Genomic DNA, 27,012 nt, shown 5'->3' on the forward strand with positions numbered 1-27,012 from the left:
GAAGTGGTTCTCAGGACAGCAGGAAGCCAAAATTGGCATCTCTTGAACTTGGAAGTGTTTCCTTAGGAATTGGATTCAAAACTTTTAGAAGAAATGATGATCATTGTTCAGTATGACTTCTGCCACTCCTACAGAAATCCTGTAAGGTTGCCTGTTTGCCTGGGTGTCACAACACTGGACATCCAGCTGCAGTTTGAGTCTGCATGCAGATGCACAGAAAACAGAGTTAGGACTGTCCTCTAGTGCCCACAATCTGTCACTGCAACCATACAGGTTCCTCAGCTGTTTGAAGGCCCAGACTGACCTCAGTATTTTATCCTTTATGTAAGCAATCCTTCTAAGAAAGAAGAAACAGAACGTGGAAAAGAAACAGTTAAATGTTCATGGAAATGAAATGAGGAAAACCGGAACATTTTTGTTTTTAATTTCAGAAAATAGTAACCAACACTGACAAGTGCAGAGGAGGGGGTAGCCTGAGGAAACACAAAATGGAGAAATCGAAGAATGAATTTCCACCAAGCTGGAGAGCCAGGACTTCACAATCAGAAATACTGGGCCGGTGTGTGCACCTTTCTGACTGTGGGGTTGTGTGCAAGTCACTTTGCTTTACTTTGCTGAACTTGATTCCATGCAAAGAGCACCATGGTTAGATCCCTGTCACCATGAAGCCAGAAGGCCATGCCTGGATGCCAGCATTACCAGTAGCTGAATATTTTGGAGTAGCCCATTAGGCCTTCTATGCCTCAGTGTCTTGAGGGGTAGAACAGAACCTGGCAGGGCTGTGAGATTGCCTGAGCTGAATTCTGTGGAGGGCTCAAAAGAGTGCCCCGCAAAGCCAACCCTGGGCGTTAGCTTTCAGTGGTATATCATATATATCAGATATATATATATATATATATATATATATATATATATAGTCACCTAGCTTTCAGTGGTATATCAGATCTACAAGTCACCTGGGATAAAACCAGCATTCCCCCTCTCCTCTTCCTGGAAAATCTGGCCTGATTCAAACCCTGGTGTCCCCATCACACACAGAGCTGAAGAAGCGACTATTCGTCCTAAGCCAGATCAGCACTCCGCAATACCCTCAGGTCTGTGGCTCTCACTGCCTTTTCTCCACAGACCTTGCTACATAATCTAGAGTCACTTGAATTCAGTTCCCAATCTTCTGCTGGTATTTTAAAGAAGCAAAACCAACAAGCTTTCCTTGTGTTTGAATTCCTTTGACTGCCCAGAAAGGAAGCTGTGGATCAGAATGTACCCGACCAAACATCTCTGGAAGGAGGCAGAGCATGCCACCCTGCAATGGTGAGACCTGGGACTGGCAGTCGCTGTGCCCGTCTGTATACCACCAGGAAAACACTCGCTTCCCATGGTGACTCCAAGGGCATCCTGCATGTCTGTCCTTCATTCTCTTTATGCTTGGAACTTAAGGATGCAAAGGTGGCCACCAAGCACCCTTTGTCCATTTACTGCCAAGTAGCCAGAGAGAGCAGCCAGCATATTACGCTGAATCAGCCCTGTATCTGTCAGTCATGACCACACCAGCAAGCTTTCCACTGGTCAAAAAGACCTCAGGAGTTCATGGAAGTTCTGAACCAGGTTCATAAGCCAGAGCTGGAACTGGGGAAAAGAACCACGCATGAGCTTATACAAAAATGTTTTATTTACTGTTCATATTTCTTCTTCTCATCCTGAGCCCCTGACCCAAAGCCCAGCCAGCTTCTAAGCATCCTGCTGTCTGGTTCTTGAATGTGGGGCACTAGGAAAATGACTAGACATTGTAAAAAGTGGGAGTCCCCCCGCTCCCACCAGAGACAGAAGTTAGAAGAAGCTTTCTTGCCTGGCTGAAGCTACCCAAGGTGGTCCCTTAAGTCAGAGGGTCCTCCCCACTGGATGGATGTGAGGAAGAAAGAACATGTCTTTCAGAGGCCTGGAGCTCAGAAGTAAGGGGCGTGTGTGTGTGTGTGTGTGTCTGTCTGTGTGTGCTCACTGCAGTTTTAAGGTGCTAACCAGGAAGAGGTTGGCGTAGTGGAACTGAGATGTGAATGTAGGGATAGAAAAGGAAAAGAGAGGATGTGTTTTGAGCAGGGCCACCTGTGGAGAACAGTTATAGCCCTTATGGGAGTGGTCATTACAACTACCAGGAAGAGGAAAAAGAGAGTCCTGTCCTCTCCTAGACAAAGGACAAATGACACAATAAACACTTTTGGTCTGAGAGTGCCAGAAAAGGGCACTCATTGGCACAGAAAAGGGCAAACAGCCCTCATCTGCCAGACATGGGCTTGGTTACCTCACAGACCACCACAGCCCACTCTGGGTACCATCACCCCTGTCTCTGCCATTCCTGCCCTAGTACAAGCTCTATTGGAGACTAACACTGCCAGTCAGACTCTGATTGGTGGACAGAAGCAAGGGTCCTGAAGTGCAGGGTCCTGATTCTGACATGAGGCCTACCAATCGCTGTATTCAACTTGTTTCCATGGCCTGGCTGCTTCTAGCCAGACATACACAGCTCTTCTAGGCAGAGACTTGGCCCACAGACTCTGTCAGATGAGGTGTGCTCTCAGGAAGAGCCATAGAAAGGTGTACATTTGTCTTTCCCATCCTAGGACCTGCCCTGCAGGCTCAGAAGTCCGAGTCTGCATCCAAGAGCTCAGCCTCCATTAGGTTAGTGCGGGAATGAATGGATCCCAGCCCCTGGAGGCGGCCCTGAGCCCAGACCCGGGGGGCTGAGGCACCAGGGAGAAATGGATCTTGATGGGGACTAGGCTCTGGGCAGAAGGGGTTGGAGACTAGAGTCCAGGCTCCCTGTCGGCAGGACTCCCCTGTTCCCCAGGCATTTGCAGCTACCAGGCACTTCTGCCGAGGCAGCTGAGGCAGCCGAGGAACTGCACTGGTGGCAGGAACAGGGGCAGAATGGTGAAGCTCAGGGGCTGGCCCCAAGGGGCACACCTCCTTCTTCCTCTTCCTCCGCTTTTTCTTCCGGCCCAAACGCTTCTCTAACTCTGGGGAGATCTCTGCCTCAACCAGCCACAGGTTGGCTTGTTCTTCTGGTGGCACTGTCAGAAGGACAAAGAGCACAGCTTAGGGCTTTGTTCTGTTCTTTCCGCCCTTCCCTCCCAGAATCCCTATTTTTTGGGTTCTGGGACCCGTCACTCCAGGCTTCCCAAGCCTTGGCATCTCCTTCAGGTCCTCTGGGGCCTTTCCTTCCTTCCCCTAGTTTTACAACCCCATATATTCATTCCAGGAGCTCCTAGACAATGTGTCCACCGACCCCTCCTTCCTGCAGAAGACAGAGCCCTCATACCTGGAGTTGCCACAGGGGTAACGGACACATCCTGGGGCAATATGGCTCCTCTCCGAGCCACCATCTTGGTGACATGCTGGGCCCAGGCAGAGGAGACGTCAGCTGAGGGTTCATTGAGGTCAAAAGCCAAACCGGCTTGGGGGATGAAAGGAAAGAAAGAACAATGACCCCTCCTTATGTAACATGGGTCATCTTTCCTAGCCAGTCCTTCCCACTGCAGCTGGCAGAGAGATTCCACCCCGGAGCCAGTGCCCATTCAAAATCTGAGTGCAGCAGCCTCTGATTCCCAAAAAGTAAAACTTGAGATCATAAGTCTAGGACCAGCACCCTGACTTACTCTGGCTCAGAAAAGTCACTGGAGATGGCAGAGAAGAAGGAAGAGAGAGCAAAGTCCTCAGAGAACTGCAATACCATGAACAGGCTGAGGGAGGAAAGGGGGTAGAGGGGAGAGACACGACAAGGCACCCGAGATGGAGCAGAGTGTGAGTGAGTGCCTTGGTCAGACAGTCACCAACTCACCAACAGGTCCATCATGGGAGACAGTGTGCATGCTGAAGGAGAGCTCCTGGCCCGGGTTCTGCAGCAGCTCACGCCGCTTAGAGAAGGCCTTGGCGATCATCTTGCTCTTCTTGATTCTCTTGGGCTCATCATCACTGTGCCCAGTCAACCTGAGAACAGAAGGGGTGGGGCTGGCAAGTGCAGGAGCAGCCACTTCCTTCCAAATCTATCGGAAGACCTGGGATTCTGGGTTTAAGTCCTGAGGACTCTGAGGAGCTGAGGCCTTCACAGCAACAAAACATGCCTAGAATGCAGGTCTCCTGTGGCCCCTACTTGAAAAGCGCTGGTTCTCACTGTCCCCTAGAGGGCAGTGGTGAGCAGCTAAGAAATTAGCCATCCAGACTTGCTTTGGCAAACACTTCCCCAGTCTGTTTTGGAAGCATGGTAAGACAAAGTCCTCAAGTGAAGACATGAGGCTGAGGGTAAGAGAGGAAGGACAAGATCAGACAGCTGCTGACCTCACCTGCACCAGGTGCGCCTCCAGATGAGCAGGGTGGCCTTGGTCCAGACCCAGGTGCTCATGGCAATGCCAGTGCCAAACATGGCAAATAGATTGATCTTCTCCACCAGGAGGCTGGGCCGATTCTTGATCTCACAGTCAGGAATGGGCTTCTTGGTAGGCAGCCCGATGGTCACATTGGCTTGGCATCTATGATGAGGAACGGTCAACAGCTAAGGCTATCGGGATCCAGTAAGAAGGCACCCAACATGAATCCATATAGGAGAGAGCTGAGCCCCACTGCGTGATTCTCATGGAGTGGGTGCTGGAGGTGAAACCCACACATAGTGTACCACTAGACCCCAGTGATACACTTTGGAATCATCTAGAGAGCTTTTATAAACCACTGCTGTCTGAGCCTCACATCAAACTTCGGGGACAAGAATCCAGCATCACCGCAGGTAACATCTTCCTAGACTGAAAGGGGTAAACTTAAGAACGAGCCAAAAGCAGTTAGAGAGGTGTGTGTGTGTGTGTGTGTGTGTGTGTGTGTGTGCCACTTATGTCCAGGTACTTGCAGAGTCCAGGAGAGGGTGCTGGATCCCTGGAGCTGGAGATACAGGCATTTGGGAGCTACCAGGTGTAGATGTTGAGAACTGACCTTACATCCTATGGCACAGTAACAAGCACTCCTAAGAACAGAGCCATCTCTCCAGCCAGAGTCTCCCTTTTAAGGGAGGTTTTAACCATGAACCCCGGTAGCAGCAGGCATCCTTTTAGCAGTGGAGATGCTGCAGGTGCCCTGGTTCACCTTTACTGAGATCCAGAAACACTCAAGCAGAACTGGCAAACTTGACCAGGTTGCTGAGCTGTCCAAGGACCTGCTCCTGTGCATTGACTCAGGGAGAGCCACCGATGGTAGAAGGCACACAGATCACAACATGGGTTGGTTTCTGAACAGTTGCAAACACACAGGACATCCTGCCCAGGGGCGCAGACAGACATGTGGAGTTGGAAAGCAATGTAGAAGCTATTCATATCTGAGGCAGGATGGTGGAACAAGCACTTCACAAGCAGATGCAATGCTGCATTATAGCTGGAGCTCCAGTCCCAACCACGCCCAAGCCAAGCCCGGGGCCCCTCACTCACAGCACATAGTCCCGGAAGCTACGCTCCCACTCAGCCTGGTTGAAGAAGTCATAGAAGTGGCAGCTGAAGGTGATGAGCACAAAGCCAAAGGCCAGGAAGCCAAAAATGCCTGTGGAGTTCAGGGGCGGGATCCGTTACCAGAACAGACATGGTAGCAGCACCCGGGAAGAGGGCAACTGCGTATGGAATACTAAAGGCAGCTGAGTCCAGGGTGGCTACATGCTGGGTTCAGGTCAGGAACTGCATCCTCCAAAATAAATCCAGAGGCGATTTATTATACTATGGGAGGCCACAGGAAGGGCAAGAGGCCTGCGGTAGCAGTCCTGGCACCAACCTGGGTTCTTCCCCTTCTCAGAGGGAGTTGCCTCCTCCACTATCACTACACCTTGGCTCTGTCCCTGAATATTTAACTCTCCACACTGTCTTTCTGCATCCTGGAGGCCCCATCAAGGATTCAGTACTGAGATGTCCAGAGCCCTGGGCACCACTTACCCAGGCGCAGCATGGTCTCGTTGATCTTGCTGGCTGCCTTCTCACTCAGAAGCCCAGGGTGGTTGCTCTTGATGGAGAACAGAGTCATGACCCCTAAACAGACAGAACTGAGGCATTAGCAGAACAGAAGACACTCGTCTGGGGTGGGGGGTGCAGGGAGGGAGGCCCCATGGCCCTGGACTCCTATGACTAATTACATAAAGCTTGGGGAACCAGAGAATGAGAGAACAGCTATTAGTAACTGGGACAGAGCCTAGACAACAGTCAAGGACAGAGAGAGGAAACCAGGTCAAAGCTATTCTGATGGTGAAAGCGTGAAACAGAATCAACAATAGTATTGCCCAATAGAAATACATTGTGTGACATATAAAAAAAAATCTCAAATTTTCTAGTAGCCACATTAAAAAATTATATAATTTTATTATATTTTATAAGCCAAATATATCCCAAATAGAACCACCTCTGCATTCCATACAACAAACTATTAGTGATTAATTTATATTCATATTTTTCTTTCTCTTCTTCATGCTAAGTCTCAAACACATCGTGTTTTTTACACTTAAGCATCTCAGTTTGGCCTCGTTTCAACATCCATGGCTACTGGTTACCGTATGGGAGGCGCAGATGCAAACTATACACCAGAGGCTCAGATGCTCTGCCAGAAAGGCAGGGAAGAAGGCTGAACAGAAGGTTGACAGTTCAGTGGGAGGAAACCAAAACTGACAAAGAAAACCAAGCAAAATGAGCTAGAAACCAAGGCAAATCATGGGCTGGCAGATTGAGACGGGGAAATTAGGGACCAGTAAATCTGTATATGTTATGAAAACTGTTTGTGTATGTTAGGGGTTGGCATGACTTGGAAACCAAGCTCCAAAAATATGACAGTATCTATAAAACTAGTGTGAACAGACATAAGCAATGGCCCCAAGATGCTCCGTGTGGGCCAGCTAGGTGTCCCGGAGCATTCACCATGTAAGTACATCCTGACAAGGGCGAAGAAAGAGGGTCTGGAATCTAGCCAAGTTCCCCTCAAAAAAAGCCAAGAACCTTGGTCATGGCGTGGGAGGAAGAGGTACACTTTTCTGTCCTCAAAAAAGTGCTGTTCAGCCTATAGGGTCATCTTCTATATTGCACCAAGGTTTAGGCAGATATCAGAGGAAGGCAGTGGAGCTGGAAGCTCCCATCCCACTTCCACAGAGTAGGTGCTCAGCGCACTATGTTACCTGGCTGGCCCTGGCTGAGTCACTCACCTCGGATGAGGAAGTAGCCTCCCACAATAAGCACCAGACCAATTGGGGCCAGGACAAAGCCAGCACGGTACCGATAGTTCTTATAGCCTACAAAACAGATGCCGCTCACGGAGTCTCCATCTACCTGTAGCGGGAAGGTGTGGAAGGGATAGTTAGGTGTGACCCTTCCCCCAAGCTCACCCCATTCAGGTCCCCAGCCCCCAGCCACTATACCTGAGCCACAGCCAGGATTGCCACCGTGAGGACAAAGGGGAGTGACCACGTGAGCAGGTGGAAATAGGATGTCTTGCCCGAGAGAGGCTGGTAGGTGGTGCCCAGGGCTTTGAAGGAGGTGTGCCAGGCATAGGTGAGGACCACGAACCAGACTACTCCAGCCATCAAGGCATAGTACACGATGACAAAGATGATGACACAGGACAGGGTCTCACTGGAGCTGTGAAGATGTGGGGTATCACTTGGAGAGTCACTTTGTATCCTTCCTACCAGTCACTCCACCTTGTCCCCAGGTCCTAGTCTACTAAAATGAGGAGGGTCCCCAGGAGTTGGGACACAGGTCGGATGTGAAGAGGCTACAGGGTACATCATCTCAGGAGAATCACAAGTCTCAACACTGAACACAAGAGGGCAATGCTAAATCCTACCCATTATGGCTGCCTTCAAGTCCAACTCCTTCCTTCTAAGGAAAAAGTGCATTACAGGCTTTCTCCTCCCACCCTCACCTCTGGGTCCCCAAGATACTTACGTGGGCTCCCCAAATCTCATGGTGCCATCTGCTCGGCAAACAATCTCTCGGCGGGCACCATCCATGAATTGGGCCAGCCAGCCAATGCTGCCCACGAAGAAACACGCATTGACATAGAAGAGAATAACCGCAGGGTAGCGATTGGAGTTCCGCCAGTCAGCCACAAAGGTGGCCTAAAGGGAGAAGCGGCCATGCAGTGAAGTGAGGGTCTGTTCTGCTGCAGATGCCTCGATCTGAACCCAAGACCCCCTCATAAGCTTCTGTGGGTCCCCTACCAAGCCACTTCATTTTAGAGTCCCTGCTCCTTGGGCTGTCAATCCTATACCCTTGTCCTTAAAGCGCTGCTCACCAGTGTGAAGAGCGTGCAGAGGCCAGTGACCGCCCCGAAGGCTGCGATGTAGCTGTGCATGTCCTGGTGCTCGGCCTCCGTGAACAGCGGGTTCTGACACTGGATCCCACAGCCCTCCACGTCCTCGTACCAGCTCTTGGGGTTGTCTGTCCGCACCAAGGGTGCTTCACATTGGCCTGAGCTGTTGAACTTGATGTTTTGTACCTCGTTCTGACACGGGAAAGGAAAAAGAAAATACCACGGGGAGAGATAAATCAGGGTTAAGGAGGTCTGGGAAACTGGGCAAGAGCAGATACGCTGGCTGGAGGCCCACTGCTGCTTATGGCTCTATATCCTTGGACAAATTACTTGACTATTTCATTTTTCTCATTGGAGAGAGTAGCCCCTACCTCATAGGGAGTAAGGATTCGATTAATAAAAGGACTAAAGTTCTCATAATGGTATGTGTATGTAGTAAATGATAATTAGTATCACTATCATTCTGTTATCCCTATAGATGTCCTCTTCCAACCCACACTGCCTTGTACCCCTCTGTCTTCCTGCTTCTAGTGTTCGTGTGTATGTGCTCTGACTTCTACATGTGACAGAAATTTCTCGACAGGCTCCTGTCACTCACAACCCTAAAAGCAAGCATTCAAAAACTACTGGACAACCATGCTCCATCAGGTCAACAGAGACCCAGACTGTGGGTTACAGCTTGGATGCATGCTTTGTCGGCCCTGTGTCTGCAGACGCGGGGTCTCCTAGGAGGGACACCTCTGGCTCCCCAGCATCCAGTACAGTGCTGCTCTGTTCCAAGGCTAGACGACCCTCTCTTGCCCCACAGGGCACTTACTGGGCAGCCTTCAGGGAAGTGGTCCGGTGTGCAACGCAGAAAGTCAGGCCACCCTCGCTCCCGCTCCACAATGGCACAGGGGCCTCGGGTGGCCTGGCAGAGGGTGCGGCTGGGCAACTCCACTCGGTCATTCTCACATTTGGGCATGTAGACAGCACACAGCAGGGGCTGGATCACTGCCCAGCAACGGGGGGCATTCCGGAGACCTGTGAAGTGGTGATAGAATGGGACATTGTGGCAAAGACCCCGCCTCACTTACCCACTGATACAGTTGTAACCCCTGCCCCTAAGCCTTTGTCATCCCAATTCTGGACAGGACAGCCTTTGTGCTGCAGGGTTGTCTTATGCATTACAGGACACTTAGCACCACTAGACTCTGCTCTCTAAATACCAACAGAACCCCGAAGTCACTGTGACAACCAAAAATATGCACCCCCAACTCCAGGGATGTCAACTAAAAGAGGGCTGGAAGGGGAGATGGTAGTCTAGCTCTTTCAAACGTAATTTTGTGATATTTCTATATTTTATTTTATTTGAGAATGTTTTGTCTGCATGTATATACCATGTATATGTCTGCTGTCCTCAGAGGTCAGCGAGGGCACTGGATCCCCTGGAAATGGAGCTACAGATGGTTGTGAGCTGCCGTGTGGGTGCTGGGATTCAAACAGGGTCCTCTGCAAGAGCAGTGAGTGCTCGTAACTGCTGAGCCGTCTCTCCAGCCCCGCACTGTCTAGTTCTTGGTCAGAGGTGGGTTACAGGAGTGCTTCCACTTTGTGCAAGTCAGACTTGTGGTTCCTTCACTAATGTGCACCCCTATCATAGTTCAGCTAACATTCGTAAAAACAGCCGCCACTTTTGAATGCCCCGCTGAAAAGTGGTAGGGCCTCTGACTGAGAATCTCAGGGTGGGATTGTCTCTTCAGGGTGTTTTCTAAACCCTTCTGTGGGCCTCTCTCTTCTAATGCAGAAGGGTTGTGGGACCCATTCACCAGAACCAAGAGATGTTTCCCCATGCCCAGCCCCAAGAGCCCTTTTTCACTCTTACCAAGCTGAGGCAGAGAGAGAAGAGGTGGGGGCTTAAGAAGAGGTACTCAGAGGAGCCGGGAACTCGAGAGCCAGAGGAGGAAACAGGTCAGATGGAGAGAAACAGAGGAGGCTCTGTCCAGTGCAGAGGGAGGAAAGATGCTGTCAGCACAGAAACACAGTCGTCTCCCCAAGCCCCAACCCAGCCTAGGTCTCAACTTGCTCACCCCAGGAGCCCAGAGTGCTCTGCTTTCTGCCCACATGGCCCCCCCTAAAATCACCTCTACTTTGGGAACACCAACACTCCAGGAGAATCTTCTGAGGGTGTGAGAGCCATTTTGTATAACTGTGCCTCCGACTAGTGGGGCAGGTCACCACTCTTTCGGTGGAGAGTTCACAATACAGTACAAGGGTAAGGAGTATGGACAGTGTGATTAGTCTGCCTGGGCCACCATACCCTGGCAGTGTGGTCTTGAACAAAGTACATTATCTCTAGCCTCAGTCTCCTCGTCTGTAAAATGGAGACGACAGAGCTACCTTGTACAACCCTGGGCAGAATGAGAAATGGTACAGTCTATGTGTTTGGCCCAGCACCTATCAGGCACTATGTCCTTGAGAGGGACTAGCTGTTCTCATTAGCAGTCCGAGCCTAGTCTTAGGCTTCACAGCTCCAAGAATACTCCAAGGTTCCAAGAGTCCCTGCCAGTTATGAAGCAATGTCCTCAGGAAACAGCATCTCCTCTGGTGCAAGTCACCATCACTTGGGAACCTCACTCACCTAGAGGAGGACCCAGGCCTGGAAATTCTGAGCTGGTAGGTTTAGGTGGGAGGCCATTGTGAGAGGGCTGTGTAATGTGTCTTGACTTGTAAGGAGGACATGTCCCCACTAACACATCATGAAGTAAAGGCAGCCTAAGAAGCAAATGCGTTCAGAGCTACTGAGCAGTCAGATTTACCAACCCAGTATGCTGTGTGGAACATGTTAGCTACTTCCCCATGTGATCAAAGGACTGAGTGGGAGCTGTGGCTGATGGCTGCTACCCAGCATCTAGAGAAAAAAAATTAGAACTCATATTGCTGGTCTGGGAGAGGATCCAAATGTAAAAGTAGTGGCTTGATTTCTATCTAATGCAAAAAAAGAATTAAGTTAAGACAAGAAAATCGTTTAAGTCAAACCACTATAAATTGGGGGCTGTCTGCTTAAGTGCAGATGAGGAGCCAGTGCGATGGCTCAGTAGTAAAGGAGCTGGGCCGCCCCAACTTACAAGCTGAGACTCAGTTCTGGGTGAGAGGGTAGAACCAACTCCCTTAAGTTGTCATCTGATTGCCACATGTCCACCATGGCACATGAAACACATGCACACATTCATGCACACACACACTCACACATACACACACACACACACACACAAGTGCAATAAAATTTTGTTTTAAAAGAAGATGGAACTAGTCTCCATCTTGAATATGGTGACTAGTTAGTTACACAATACTATACTTTTACTTTTTTTAAATTCTTTTTTTTTGGGGGGGGGTCAGTCTTGCACTTTATTGTCGTCGTCATCTCAGGCCTTGACTGCACACTTGCGCAGTGGGTACAGCCACTCCTTTCGCTGCTGCTGCTTGGTCTTCAGCTTCTCTTTGTGCTTGGTGAGCCTGCAGCCATGGCTCTAGTCTTCTTGGGTCGCAGGTCCAGGGGCTTGTACTTCTTGCCCTAGTAGAATTTCCTGAGGTTTTTCTCTTTGAGTTTCGTTAATGACAATGAGGACTTGGGTGATGGATTTGCATACGACTCGCATCTTGGAGAGTTTGGACATGGCACAGTCTGTCACTTAGGCAAAGTGAAGCTGGAACAATTCCACCTTCATATCGTCCAGTTGTTTCAACAGTTCCTCCTTGCTGAGCAGGTCCCAAGCCTTAATCTTGGCCATTGCTGAAGAGGCCATTGCTAAGGTGACCTAGTTCCTTTTTTTTTTTTACAGTCCAGTCTTTATCCCCATCCCAGTCCTCCTTTCTCTGACTGTTCCTCATTCCATACCTCCCCCCACCCCCCGTACTATACTTTTTATAAAAAAGGTTTTAATAACATACAACGCTACACTTTTGTCCAAATTCACAAAACTATACAAAAAAAGGGAGCATGGTGCCAGGGATTTAGCTCAAGTGTCCCAGTGCCTGCCCAGCTCAGATGAATCCTGTTTGATCTTCAGCACCACATGAACCTGGCCTGCAGTGCCCATCTGGGAGAGGGAGGCTGATGACAAGAAGTTCAGGCTCATTCTGGACAATAATACATAGAAAGTTCAAGGTTACACTTAGATATATGAGACCTTGCCTCAGAGTGAGGGAGGTAGAACTTATTGAATGTTTATTGCATAATACATCTAAAATACACAGGGGGATGGGCTGGCGAGGTAGCTCAGCGGGTAAGAGCACTGACTGCTCTTCCAAAGGTCCTGAGTTCAACTCCCAGCAACCACATGGTGGCTCACAACCACCCGTACTGAGATTTGACGCCCCTCTTCTGGCGTGTCTGAAGACAGCTACAGTGAACTTATATATAATAATAAATAAATCTTTGGGCCAAAGCGAGCGGAATTGATTGATTGGAGTGAGCAGAGGTCCTAAAAATTCAATTCCCAGCAACCACATGAAGGCTCACAACCATCTGTTCAGCTACAGTGTACCATAAACATAAAATAAATAAATAAATCTTTAAAAAAATACACAGGGGGAAGGAAGCCACCTGGAGTACTGTAAGAAGCATCAGGCAGTTACTGTTCTTCTGGATTTTTGTGACACTGTCCCCCCACCCCTTTACTTTTAAACATTTTATTTTATAGTTTAAAGGCAAACTCAAATAAGGTTTTGTTTTGGTGCACACCTTTAATCCCAGCACTCAGGAGGCAGAGACAGGCAGATCTGAGTTCCAGCCCAGCCTAGTCTACAAAGCAAGTTCCAGGACATCCAGGGATACAAGAAAAAACAAGTCTCAAAAAACCACAAACAAACAAACAAACAAAAACCCAACTCTGTTTTGCTTTGCTTTTGCTTTTTAAGGACCAGAGTCTTACTATGTGGTTCAACTGGCCTGGAAATCGCTAGCAGACCAGGTTGGCCTGGAACTCACAGAGATCCACCTTCCTCTGCTTCCCAAGGCTGGGATTAAAGGTTTGTGCCAGTATGTCTAGCAAAAGATAATGAATCTTACAAACAATTAAGAGCCATCTAGGGGAGATTGTTTTTAATCCCTATCTTACATGAAAGAAAATTCCAGGGGTCTCTCACTGAACTGAGAGCTCACTGACTTGGTAAGCTGGTTGACTCCTAATAGGATTCTGCTATCTCTATTTCCCAGGGCTGGGATTACAGCAGCCATGTAATGAGTCCACTCATGTCTAGATTTTTACATAGATGATGGGGATCTGAACTCAAGTCACTGCGCCAGCACAGCACAGCACAGCACAGCAATCTCAGCAAGTGCAGCAAGCGCATTTCCCGCTGAGTTACCTCTCTAGCTGCAGCGGCTTGAATGAGAATGGCACCCATAGGCTCATATATTTGAACACTTGTTCCCTCGTTGCCAGAATTGTTTGGGAAGGATTGGGAGGTGTGGCCTTGTTGGAGGTGGTGGATCAGGGACAGGCTTCGCTTCAAGGTTTCAAAAGCCTACATTATTCCCAGTTAGCTTTTTCTCTTTCTTCCTCATGCTTGTAGATCAAGATAGCTACTGCTTCAGGCATGCCTGCCCTGCCTGTCTGCCTGTCTGTCTGCCTGTCTGCCTGCCTGCCTGCCTACCTGCCCTGCCTGCCTGCCTGCCTGCCTGCCTGCCTGCCTGCCTGCCTGTCTGCCTGCCTGCCTGTCTGTCTGCCTACCTGCCCTGCCTGCCTGCCTGTCTGCCTGTCTGCCTGCCTGCCTGCCTACCTGCCCTGCCTGCCTGCCTGCCTGCCTGCCTGCCTGCCTGCCTACCTGCCCTGCCTGCCTGCCTGCCTGCCTGCCTGCCTGCCTGCCTGCCTGTCTGCCTGCCTGCCTGTCTGTCTGCCTGTCTACCTGCTGCCAGGCTCCTTGCCTTGATGATCATGGACTCTAACATTCTGACACTCTCAGCACCAAATAAATTCTTTACTTCTATAAATTGCCTTGGTCAGTTGTCTTATCACGGCAATAGGACAGTAACTAAGACACTAGCCCTATTTGGTTGTTTATTTTTAAGACAGGGTTTCTTTATATAATCTTAGCTGGCCTACAACTCACTAGGTAGTTCAACTGGGCCTCAGACTTTATGACAGTTCACATGAGTGAACCTCCCAAGGCTGGGATTTTAAAATCATCACGCCTGGCTTTGGAAAATATTTTTTTTAAACCTTGAGGTGAGAATGACCTTTTGATGCATATCACACACACACACACACACACACACACACACACACACACACACACACTCACACACACATACCAAACAAATAACAAAACCCTTAAAGCTATGAAATGAAAAAAAAAAAAAAACACTCCAGAAAAATCTGGTAAATTCAATAGAATAAAAAGGAAAACCTTGGGGACAGAGACATGGCTTGGCAATGGCTCGGCAGGTAAGATCACTTGCAGCTCTTCCACAAAACCCAAGTTATGTCCCAGCACCCACACCAGGAGACTAAGCAACCACCTGCAGCTCCTGCTCCTGGAGGTCCAACTCCCTCTTCCGGCCTCTGAGGGCTCCCGTGCACATGTGATGCACACATACATAAATTAAAAAATTTTTTTTTTGTTTTTTTCGAGACAGGATTTCTCTGTGTAGTCCTGGCTTAAGAAAACTAGCATACTGGGAAAATACATTTTTAATATATATCAATGTTAAAAAGGCTAATCTCCTTAAAGCACAAAGCTCTTCCAGATCAATAAGCAATGCACAGCCCTGTGGAATAATGGGAAAGGCAGAAGAAATCACACAGAGAAGGAGTGTGTGGCTTTTAATAATGTAAATCATCAACCGCACTCTTAACATGATAAATGCAAAATAAGTGAGATATAACATGTTATCCTTTAGACTAATAAAGATGAAAACATTTGCAAAATACTGACCCACCAAGCATGTGGGGAGAGGGGCGAACAGGCAGAGGTAACAAATACTGCTAAATCTTGGGGAGGCCACTTAACATTATCAGAATTTTACTTCACAAGTTGATGATATATAGGGTTACTCTTGATAGTACTCTCTGCAAGAGCAAAAGAAGGGAAAACAGCTTGAGTCCATATCCTACATAGATTAGCCATAAAACACACACATCAGGGGCTGGGATGTAGCTCAGTGGTAGATCAAATGCCTATTATGTACAACGTCCTGGGTTCCAGTCCCAGCACAAAGTGCATGTGTGCATGTACGTACGTACATACATACACACACACACACACACACATGCACACGCATGCACGCACACCAAAACCAATCTAATACACAAAGGGCTAGAAAGATGGCTCAGCAACAGGGTTTGAGTCCCAGCATCCACATAGCAGATCACAACCATCTCCGGTGTGCACACAGTGGATACACATACACACAGGTAAAATACCCTGTGGTGGTTTGAATGATGACAGCCCCAATAGATTCCTATATGTAAATGTGTGGTCCCTGTTTGGTGGAACTGTTTGGGGAGGATTAGGATGTGCCCATGTTAGATATGGTTTATTGCTCAGGGTATTTTGAGGTTTCAAAGCCCACTCCTTTCCCAATTAGTGTTCTCTCTCTCTCTCTCTCTCTCTCTGTCTCTCTCTCCCTTATGGTGGTTGTCTCAACATCTAAGTTCTCAGCTATTGCTCCAGCACCATGCCTGTCTGCCTGCTGCCGTGCTCTCTGCCACGATGATCGTAGGCTCACCTCCTGAAACTGTAATGAAGCCCCCAATCAAATGCTTTCTTTTATAAACTGCCTCAGTCGTGGTGTCTCTTCACAGCAATCGAAAAGTAACCAAGGGCATATCGATACCGCACAAAAAATTTAAATATACAATAGAACACAACTCGGAACCGAACCATGTATCTAAAATGGAATAGGGTCCGATATGCATTGTTAAATGCACACGATTGACTGGAGCCTGGGGGAAGATGAAAGACATCCAGCAATCTGTCACGAATATTTAAAAGAACACACACACACACAAATAGCCAACATTCATGGCGGCCTCTGAGGGACAGTGGGTATTAGCAAGCGGAAGTGGGGTTCATCTTGTTTCTTCTCAGCCCTACGTCACATGTACCGCCTGTTCCTAAAGCAATGTGTGGTGGCACACACCTTTAATCCCAGCACTCGGGAGGCAGAGGCAGCCCAATCCTGAGAGTTCAAGGCCAGCCTGGTCTACATAGAAAGTTCCAGGCTAGACAGGCAAGGTTATAACAGTGGAGTGCGTTTGGTTTTTAGTTTTATTTACTTTGGGCATTTTTTTTTTTTTTTTAAGATTTATTTATTATATGTAAGTACACTGTAGCTGTCTTCAGACACTCCAGAAGAGGGCGCCAGATCTTGTTACGGATGGTTGTGAGCCACCATGTGGTTGCTAGGATTTGAACTCTGGACCTTTGGAAGAGCAGTTGGGTGCTCTTACCCACTGAGCCATCTCACCGGCTACTTTGGGCATTTTAAGACAGAGTCTGGCATAGTCAAAATGACATTGAACACTTGCTCCCTCTGCCTCCATCTCCCAAAGGCTGGCATTACAGATGTACACCTCCACATCTGACTTTCATTTTTTGTGGTTTTTTTTTCCTTTATTGTTTTAGACAATTAAGTTAAAAATAAAATAAAGAAATGTGTATATTACTAGGACAAGGAAAACTTCCTAGAGAATAAAATGAATCCAGAAAGAAAAAAGTTGTATCTATTCATTGTTAATTTTTCTAAGAAGATGTGTGTGTGTGTGTGTGTGTGTGTGTGTGTGTGTGTGTGTGTATGTGTGTGTGTGTGAGCTCAACTGTGGTCAGAGGAAAACTTGCAGGAGTTGGCTTTCTCTTTTCACCTTGTGGGTTCTGGGAATGGAACTCAGCTGGCTTGGCAGCCAGCACCGTTACCCCCTGGGCCATCGCACCAGCCTTATTATTTATTTATTTAGTTCATTTATTTATTTACTTAGGGGTGGGAGTCTTGCTATGTTTCCCAGGCTGGCACTAAACTCAGGATCCTCCCAGTTCATTCTCCAGAATAACTGGAATTACAAGCATTTACCACCACACCTACTCCTTTTTTAGTTTAATAAAATATGAAACAAAAAGAAAAATAGGATCACAGTGCCATCATCATAATAACAATATTAGTGTATATGTGTTTTTATAACTATGGAACTTTAACATTTATTTACTTTTTATTTATTTTTATTTTACACAGGCTCTCACTGTGTAGCCCTTGTTCACCCGAAACTCACTTTGTACACCAGGATCTCTCATGGAGATCCACCTACTTCTGTCTCCCAAATGCGGGGATTAAAAGGCGGTGTTGCCATGCGAATTTTCTATGCAAAAATTCTATGGATAGAATTTTAAAATAATATTTCTACAACTTGATTCAGATTTGTATTATTTATTGTGTGCATTCAACAGCGCACTTGTGGAGGTTAGAGAACAAGTTGGGGGAGTCAGTTGTCTTTTCCAACCCCATGGGACCTAGGAACAGAACTTAGGTCATCAGGTATGGGCGTGCACATGCGCACACCCCACAATAAATAAATTAATATTTAAAAAACCAATAAAAGATTAATTTTGAAATATATGTGTATGTACACTCCAGTGTCTATGTATCAGCTAAATGTGATGGTTCACACCAGTAATCAAGAACCCAGAAGGCGCCGGGTGTGGTGGCGCACGCCTTTAATCCCAGCACTCGGGAGGCAGAGGCAGGTGGATTTCTGAGTTCGAGGCCAGCCTGGTCTACAAAGTGAGTGCCAGGACAGCCAGGGCTACACAGAGAAACCCTGTCTCGAAAAACCAAAAAAAAAAAAAAAAGAACCCAGAAGGCTGATGAGACAGGATTGCTGAGAGTTCAAAGCAAGCTTGGGTTAACATGGTAAATTCCAGACTACATGATAGTAAGTTCCAGGCAGACCAGGGTTACATGAGACCTTGTCTCGAACACAGCACTCGCACACCCACATACAGAAGGTTTTTTTTGGGGGGGCCTCAAGAACGGCCCAAGCGCTCCTCTTGATACTATAAAATAGAGGCTCTTAGCTTTCGGTTTACCTAGGATGTCACTCCATCTCAGTGGAGATACATCTGGATACATCTGTATGTATCTGGATGTATCCCTCTGGATACATCTCAGTGGCGTCACATCACAGGTCATGCTCATCAGCACCTGACAGTATAGTGGCTACTTACTTACTACTTAGTGCCCGTGATCTCTGACTCCACCCATGTGTTCTCTGACTCCACCCATGTGATCTCTGACTCCACCCATGTGATCTCTGACTCCACCCATGTGATTTCTGACTCCACCCATGTGTTCACATGACAGGACTGAAGAGTCTTTCATTCGGAATGGGCACCATGCTTTGTTTGGTTTTTCAGATAGTGTTACTATGTAGCTCTGGCTGGACTTGAACTCACAGAGATCTGCCTGCCTCTGCCTCCAGAGCACTGGGATCAAGGCATGGGCCACCACACAGGGCATGTTTCTCTTTCCATTCATCAGCTGATGGACGCTTTGGCTGTTTTTATTTCTTAGCTGTGTGAGTAATTCTGCAGTAAGCAGGAGCATGAAGCTGTCTCTTCAGCCCCCTGACTTCACTCCCTCTGGATACATATCTAGTAAAGGGATTTCTTTTAGAGGAGTCTCTATAGTGGTTTCCACAAAGGACAAACTAATTTTACACACACACACACACAAATTGTAAGTATTCCTTTTTCTTCTTTGAATTCTCACCAACACATTGTTGTATTTAATATTTTTTTACATTAGCCATTCTTCCTGGGGTGGAGTGACATTTCACTGTGGCTTTGAATGGCATTTTCCTGGTGATCAGCAATCTGAGTGAGCGAGCTGTCAAGTGCTTTTTGGCATACTGTATTCTGTCTTTTCTTTTAAGGATGTCTATTTAGGTCTACTGCCTCCTTTTCAAACCAGCTTGTTTATTTTCATTTGGCTTGGTTCTTCTATCAAATGGAATGAGTTTTGAAGTTCTTACTGTATTCTGGATCTATGATCCTGCACGTTGTTTTAAATCCCACATATTTTACTTTATAGATTTAAGAATACTATGTTGCGAGGGTGCAGGTTTACCAGCTGTCACGCTGGTGAAGACCATGCTGTAAAGGCACGGTAACTGAGACAATGTGATATGGACAAAACAAAGATGCAGAAACACACGCACATATTAGATTTATGGTACAGTAGCAGAGAGCGGAAATTGATTTTAACAAATGCTGTTGAAAGCTCTTAAAGAAATCAACTCCAGGTGAATTCTGTGCCTAAAAGTGACTAGGGAATCTATAACATTTCTCATAAAAGAGTAAATTCATGATTTGGGAGAAGAGGATTTTTTTTTCTAAATAAAGCACAAAAAAAAAAAAAGAATGAATCACAAAATGTTTGATAACTACATTGAAGTTCAAATACTCCGTTCAACTGGAGACAACACCAAGAAGAGAATGTGAAAGTAAGCCATGAGGATATTTTTAACACTCACAATAAACAAAACATTCATCTCCAGCATATATGAAGAATCCCCATCAATCTAACAGAAATGACAGATAGTCTCCTAGAAAAATAGATCAGTAATCTGAGCAGATACTTCACAAGAGAAATCCAAATGGTAGCAAACAACTGCAAAGATGTTTCTCCTTACAAGCAATCAAGGAAATGCAAATCATAGAAATAGGGACTAATGGTTTAGGTTCAAATCCCAGCAGCATGGCAAGAAAACTCAAAATTAAAACCATACTTGAGAGGCAGAGACAGGAGGATCTCTGTGAGTTTGAGGCCAACCTGCTCTACAGAGTACAGAGTGAGTTCCAGGACAGCCAGGGTTACACAGAGAAGCCCTATCTCGAAAAACCATTTTAAAAATGAAGCAAAAATGAAAACTGTGTGTATTTTCTGTGCTTGTATACTACACACACACACACACACAAAATTTATGTGTTTATTTTGAAACAGAGTGTATATATATATATATATATATATACACACACACATACACACACATATACATATATATCAAGCTGGCATCAAACTTACAACTATACTTCTGTCTTAGCCTCTCAATTGCTGGGACTCTGACATGCGTCACAATGTACACACACACACACACAGAGAGAGAGAGAGAGAGAGAGAGAGAGAGAGAGAGAGAGAATGAGAGAGAGAATTTTTAATTGCCCTCAGCCTGTTTTGGAAACAGCCAGAAGGAAAATTTTTCCAGAACTATCCTTGCAAATTACCCATCACCAACAACATCCCAACTTGAGGTCTGAAAGACCAGTGAGAAATTCCTCCCAGTTTTCCAGTCTTTTTCCTGCTGGCTGGACCCTGGCTAGGCAACAGAGCCACATATCCATGTATACACAGACATGGCATAGCAATGGACTAGGAGTCTATGTGCTGACTCTCAGGGACCTGTCCCCTCACCAGATGCAGGTCTCTCTTTCTTGCCCCACTTACTAAACCAGATTTGTCCCAAGGTGGCCCACGCACAGCCTGGCCATTGTTGTCTGGCTAGCTTGGCATGCATGGTAGGAGACATTTCCAGCTGTATTGGGGAGACTCTGAGTGAATAAAGAAGCTCGAGTCTGTAGACATGAAAACCATGGGAGAGACCTGAGTTCTAGACACACACAGAAATCAGAATGACCTCGTTAGAGACTTCATCACTGGCAGACTTGGTAATCTGGGCAAAGAAAGCATATAGAGGCCTGTTCTCTACGGAAACTCTTCCCAGATCTGCCACAGAGCTCCATGTAGATATCCACTGATGGTCTAACACACAAAGCCAAAGCCAAAGCCACACTTCCATCCTCACCCTACCTCTACTACCACCAGGAGAAAGGAAGGGCACCGCCATCCACAGCATCTCACTCTTCCTCCTGCTCAGTCTGGCACCCAACACATCAGCAAGTCTGCTTCCGACATTATACTCTTCCCAAACTTCAGCCTGTTACCCCCATCCTGACCACCATCATCCCCGCCCCCCAAGACCATTTCATCCATGTCCCGAACAAATAATCAGGTTCCAGGTTCTCCCTTCTCTCTGGTGGCTGTTTTATATAGCGACCCCTGCCCCTCAAATGCATATGTGTGCACCCAAGTGTGTGCACATACACCGCATATGCAGGTGCCCACTAAGGCCAGAAGAGAGCATTGGATCCCCTGGAACTGGAGCTATAGGCTGCAGTGAGCTACCAGATGTAGGTGATGGGAATCCAACCCAGGTTCTCTGCAAGACCAGGGAGTATTCTTAACCCCTGAACAATCACTTCAATCCTTCCCTGGTTTTAGAGTTGAAATCTTGAACTGGCCTGGTACTCACTATCTACACAGGTTGACCTAGCACTCACAATCATCCTCCTGTCTCAGCCTCCCAAAAGCTGGAATTGTAAGCATGTATCACCAACCACACCTAGCCCAAAGAAATCTTTTCAAAATGCAGATACAATTACTTTTCTACCTTGTTTCAAAAGCCTTGCTTATCATAGGCTCCTTGTCATCTTTTGATTGGTAGCATCTTAACTTACTACAGGGTGAGCCCTTGCAATCTAGTCCCCCTGAGTCTTACAGTTCTGCTCCTAATGTGCCTTGGTCCAGTTCTATGCCCACACTGTATCTCTAAGTACCATTCTCTGTTCCTCTAAAGCCTTTGCCTCTCCCATTCTCTGTCTCAGTTCCCTCCACACTCCTGTTTATTTCTCAAGTCACCGGTGAGATGTCAGTTTCTCTGGGTATCTTCTCTTGCTCCCCAAAGCTCTTTGTGTGCCTTCAGCACCTACGACGTGACTTTTCACAGGTATTGCCAACCCGTTTAATTGTCCTTCCTCCTCTTGAAATCGGAGAGCTCATTTCTATAATCTCCATCTTGTTACACCTCAATCCCTGCCCCAGGATGTGATGTACTCAGTACAACTGAATGTGTGGATTTGGGCTGTGTACTCAGCCCAGAGAGGCTCTGAAAGACATAAAGATTGAATCTCTACCCTACAAAGTTTATAATGAACATAAGCTAGAATATCTTTATTATCCACAAAACCACCTGCCAAAGTGAGACAATAAATAACACTAAATCAGGACCTATAATTCCAGATAGGACAAACACTAGCTCCTGGCTCCTACCTGCCTGTGATTCTCACCAATGGCTCCCTTTCACCTTCCCCATCTACTGATCCAGCCTGTGTCAGCACCTGCTTCTAGTCCACTCACGGAGAAGAGGAAAGCTGTAAATGGGCAGCAACAGGAAAGAACTCAGTGTGAGCCAGAAGCTCTGGGCTCAGAGCTTGTGCCCCTGTACCGCCATGATTAGGCAGCTAGAGCGACCAAAACCTGAACACCCAGCACATGGTTCTAACTTGCGGACACTCCTGCAGCTCAGCAGCAACTCTTGGGCACATGGGCTGGGAAAGGTGCACCCTTTCCTCCTTGATCTGATAACAGCTTCAGAGGGTAACTGTCACTTGGGAGAATTCAGTCATAGGCCCTGTGAATCAACTCTCTCTCTCTCTCTCTCTCTCTCTCTCTCTCTCTCTCTCTCACACACACACACACACACACACACACACAGAGAGAGAGAGAGAGAGAGAGAGAGGGAGGGAGAGCATCCTTTTAGCAACACAAAACTTGATGATTATCTTGTGATGAAAGGTCAGGATTTTTCATATGGCGGCCTCCTAAATTCAAGTCTCATTTCAGGCCATATCTTATTGAAGATTACTTTCCTTTTTGTATTCTTTTAAGGGTGTTTGTTTGTTTTGTTTGTTTTTATTTGAATTGGTTTGGTTTGGTTTTTTTGAGACAGGGTTTCACTGGGTAGTTCTGGCTGTCCTAGAACCCGCTCTATAGACCAGGCTGGCCTTGAACTCAGAGATCTGCCTGCCTCTGCCTCCTCAGTGCTGAGATTAAAGGTGTGTGCCATCATACCTGGCTGAATCTTAAAAAAAAAAAAATGTTGTTGTTTAGTAGTGGGGGTGGTGGTGAGCAGGAACATGGGTGCCGCAGGGCACACCCGGGCATCAGACAACAGCTGTCAGCACACAGGTCTCTTCTCTCTTGGGTTCTGGGAATGCAGCTCAGATAATGGGGTGTACATAGCAAGCACCTCTACCTGAACCATCCAAGGGCTCGTAATCTTTCTTTCATGTTCCTTTTTCATTCTGTCAGTCTTTTGCACACATATAACTTTAAAGACTACAATTATATTCCCTCTGTATGTCCATTCTTATATCTTCTATACTGCATTTATGCAAACATATTATCATAAGTGTGCATGTGTGAAATCACACAGACCTTACATTACAGTAATTTATGGATTTTTTTTTCAAAGCTACTGTTGATTACATATAGCTTCTGCCTTAGATTTTGGGTTTAGATTCTAAGGCTCTCAACCTTCCTAATGCTGCGACCCTTTAATACAGCTCGTTATGTAGTGGTAACCGCTCCCGCTCCCCAAACCATGAAATTATTTTGATAACTGCAATGTTGCTACTGTTGTAATTCATAATGTAAATATCTGTGTTTTCTGATGGTCTTAGACAACCCCTGTGAAAGAGTCACTCACTCCCTCGAGAGGTCTCCACCCATAGGTTACTTTAGAACCTTATCTCCATAGAATACAGTTCTACCTTCTGGGTACCCACCATCCTCCAAGTTCCTGCTCCAACATCTGCATCAAGCCAAGAACCTTAGGACCCCAGGCAGCACTCAGCTACAACTGAGAACTCTAGTAGTCAAGTTGACAACACACCTCAGCCCAAGACAGTCAGCCTACGGTTCACACTACCTCCCAGTAGGAGCCTCACAACCTCAGAGGAAGAGCTAAGGCTAGGGACACTGTCAGGCTCTCTGGTTTGCTCCGGGTTCTCAATTTTCTTTTCTTTTTCCATCAAGGACAGCTTTTACATCACACCGAAGTGGGGGTGCAGGGTGGGGAAGAGGGATGGGAAAAATGACAAGGACTGTCCCCTCCCCAGCACCCTACAGGCTCTCAGTCCAACTGGGTGACAGGCAGAGAGATAAACCATCCTAAATAGCCTAGGAAGGACTTGTTTGATGTAGTCTGCTGTTTTCAGGCTCTGTCACAATCCTACCCCAAGGAAAGGACTTTCTGCCACTCTGGACGGTGCCCACTGGCTCTCAACACCCCAGACTTAATGTTCTTCCACAGCATACACTGGCGTGAGGCTTCACATTTCCACAGAGCCACAAACAACTGCTTAAACCGTCTCCCTCCTTCTTAACCCGAATGGATCAGAGTTTTCATTTTTCAGATAAGGAAACTTAAACGGGTAAAAACAAGACAAAAATCATTGGTTCCCTGGGCCGATCTAAATCAAGATTATCAGGTGGTTCGTTTGGCTTTTTAGTTACTACAAGGAGGCATTTTTTTTTTTTCCTTCACAGAATGTACAAGTTTTCCTCGCCCCTTTCCTCCAAATCCTTAAATGTCTTCCACCTTCATCCTCTCTTTCTTCTCTACAACTCAGATTGCCTCAAGGTCTGAACACTGCCCAGAATCCCCGTGGACTGTTGCTTCACGAATACATCTCTTCTCCCTCCTCACCGCCTTGCATCCCCCAACCCCATCCTTACTCGGGCTCTTTGTGACCGATTGGCTTCCCTGGTCTCTTGCCCCGAACCCTTCTCCAACACGCAGAGTCCCCTTCCCGCACGCAACCTGTCCCAAAAGTTCCGGACTCGTTTCTCCAACTATCCCGGGTGCAAGCCGCGCCCGCCCAACAGTTGAGGCCTGAGCCCTTTCTTTCCGTCAGTGGCTGGTCCCATCACCTCCGCGTCGCAATCCCGACTCCCGCGCGCTTACCGGACCAGAGCACGAGCTTGCCGTGCGCTTCCTCCTGCGAGTCCGAGTCCCCAGCCAGCAGCGTGGTGGTGGCTCCGTAGGGCAGCGCCGAGCCCAGGCACACGTTGTAGCGCAAAGGCTCGCAGTGGGCGGCCCGGCCGCAGTGGCTCAGCAGCGGCGGCGGAGGGCTGGTCACCGGCACGTTCCTCCTCGCGCTCCCGCTGGCGCTGCGAGGCCCAAGCCCGGTCACGTTCCCGCTCAAGGCCGCCCCCCGGCCCGGGCCCCCCAGCAGCACCAGCAGCAGCAATTGCAGCAGCCTCCGGGGCGCCAGCTCGGGCCCACGCACGGGGCGGCCAGCGGCCATGGCCAAACCGCCAACTCAGCAAAAGCTGAGGCGCCCCGGAGCTCCCCGGAGTCCCCTGGCCACACACACGACCCCGGGGGCCGCGGAGGCTACTTAGGCGACCGGTGCGCCCCGAAAGTCTGGGGCCAGCTTTCGCCAGGCGCCGCGCGCGTCCGGGCCCCTCGACTCCCAACTTTGCAAACTTTGGAACCCGGGCCCCATGTTGAGCAGCGCAGGCCCGGGCCAGGATGCACAGACTCCGGACTCCCTCGCCTGGAGATCGAAGCTGTCTTCAACCCTGGGAACCCTCCGGGGCCCCGATCTCCAGCCCCATTCCCTCTCCCACCACTAAAACCAACTCCCAGCCCCTCGATGGAGGCCAGGCGCCGGCCGGGGGGTGCGGGAGTGGGTCCCGGGCTCCGCCCCCACGCCAGCCCGCGGCCCAGCAGCCACCTCCGCGCGAGCGCGCCGCAGCCCCCTGAGCTCTCCCTGCCGACTACCGGGCTCCTTTGTTGCTCTAGCTGGCCCTGCTCTCTGGAATGCACGGGCCTCGCGGAGCCAAGCCCGGCCCCCCCATCCGCGGAGGCTGGGGGAGGGCCCGAGCGAGGAAGAGCAAGGGGAGATTCAGACGCTGGAGAGGAGGAGCCCCAGCTTTGGCGGCCTAAACGCCCGAAGGGGCTGCGGTGGGGGTATTCGGGAACCTTCACCCTACCGAAGACCCTCGCCATGCGAGGGGGTGGGGTGGGGGTGGGGGAAGATGCGTGCAAGTTGTGTCCCAGAGCTGCCACGAGGCACTTGACTGAACCTTTAGTTGGTCCTAAGGTTGTTTGACGTGACTTTTAGGAGAGAACATTTCTCTCAGTTTAGGGTGGCAGGGGGATGCCTAAAGCAGGCAACAGTTTTCATTCCATTCCTGCCCAATTCCCCAGCCCTACCAATCTTTTCTTGCTTTTTGTTAGATCTTTCTCAACTTTACCTAGAACCCTGGTGGAGAAGAACCGGAGTTTGGGGATTTTTGCTTCTTTAAATTCTTCCAACTCGAGATATATGTGGGGAAATGACCTCGGAGTCACTCAGAGTAGCTGTGGGGACAGATATCTAGCCTGAGAACATGTCAACACCTTTATCGCTCAGGTATGTCAGGGCTGGACTGTGATTTCCATCAACTGACCCTGATGCACCTTCGGGTTTGTCTGCAGGAAACTAGTGCATCTTGGATGAATACCTGAGGCCCAGCTGCCTCATGAAGTTTCTGTCGTTCCCTTCTCCACTCAGTTCCTCTTTCTTTCTTTCTTTCTTTCTTTCTTTCTTTCTTTCTTTCTTTCTTTCTTTCTTTCTTTCTTTCTTTCTTTCTTTCTTCCTTCCTTCCTTCCTTCCTTCCTTCCTTCCTTCCGTTCCGTCCGTCCATTCGTTCGTTCGTTCTTGCAGCTTCTTTAAATCCCAGCTCCCCTAAGCAAGTCTCCTTCAACGGCTAGGAGACTGGACTGAACCTTGAGTAACTTTTCCTTGTTGACGGACAACTCAATAGCATAGCTTTTCATTTCT

The 27,012-nt window shown here is 48.0% G+C and overlaps 1 protein-coding gene and 1 pseudogene across 1 annotated transcript; both read right to left on the reverse strand.

Moving 5' to 3' along the window:
• Nucleotides 1–1,645: 1,645 nt before the first annotated feature.
• Nucleotides 1,646–25,963, reverse strand: Smo (smoothened, frizzled class receptor). Its single transcript, XM_021165132.3, has 12 exons — nucleotides 25,146–25,963; nucleotides 9,128–9,333; nucleotides 8,293–8,502; nucleotides 7,944–8,116; nucleotides 7,415–7,634; nucleotides 7,202–7,325; nucleotides 5,952–6,044; nucleotides 5,460–5,568; nucleotides 4,335–4,520; nucleotides 3,833–3,981; nucleotides 3,314–3,448; nucleotides 1,646–3,065 (listed from the first exon to the last, which is right to left on the reverse strand). The coding sequence occupies exons 1-12, from the start codon at nucleotides 25,486–25,488 to the stop codon at nucleotides 2,632–2,634; spliced, it is 2,382 nt and encodes a 793-aa protein (XP_021020791.1). The 5' UTR covers nucleotides 25,489–25,963; the 3' UTR covers nucleotides 1,646–2,631.
• LOC110296421 (large ribosomal subunit protein uL29 pseudogene) lies at nucleotides 11,712–12,077 on the reverse strand (annotated as a pseudogene).
• Nucleotides 25,964–27,012: the final 1,049 nt, after the last annotated feature.

The sequence above is a fragment of the Mus caroli genome, unplaced genomic scaffold (assembly GCF_978045245.1).
Source record: "Mus caroli unplaced genomic scaffold, Mus_caroli_1 scaffold_7, whole genome shotgun sequence".
NCBI lineage: Eukaryota > Metazoa > Chordata > Mammalia > Rodentia > Muridae > Mus > Mus caroli.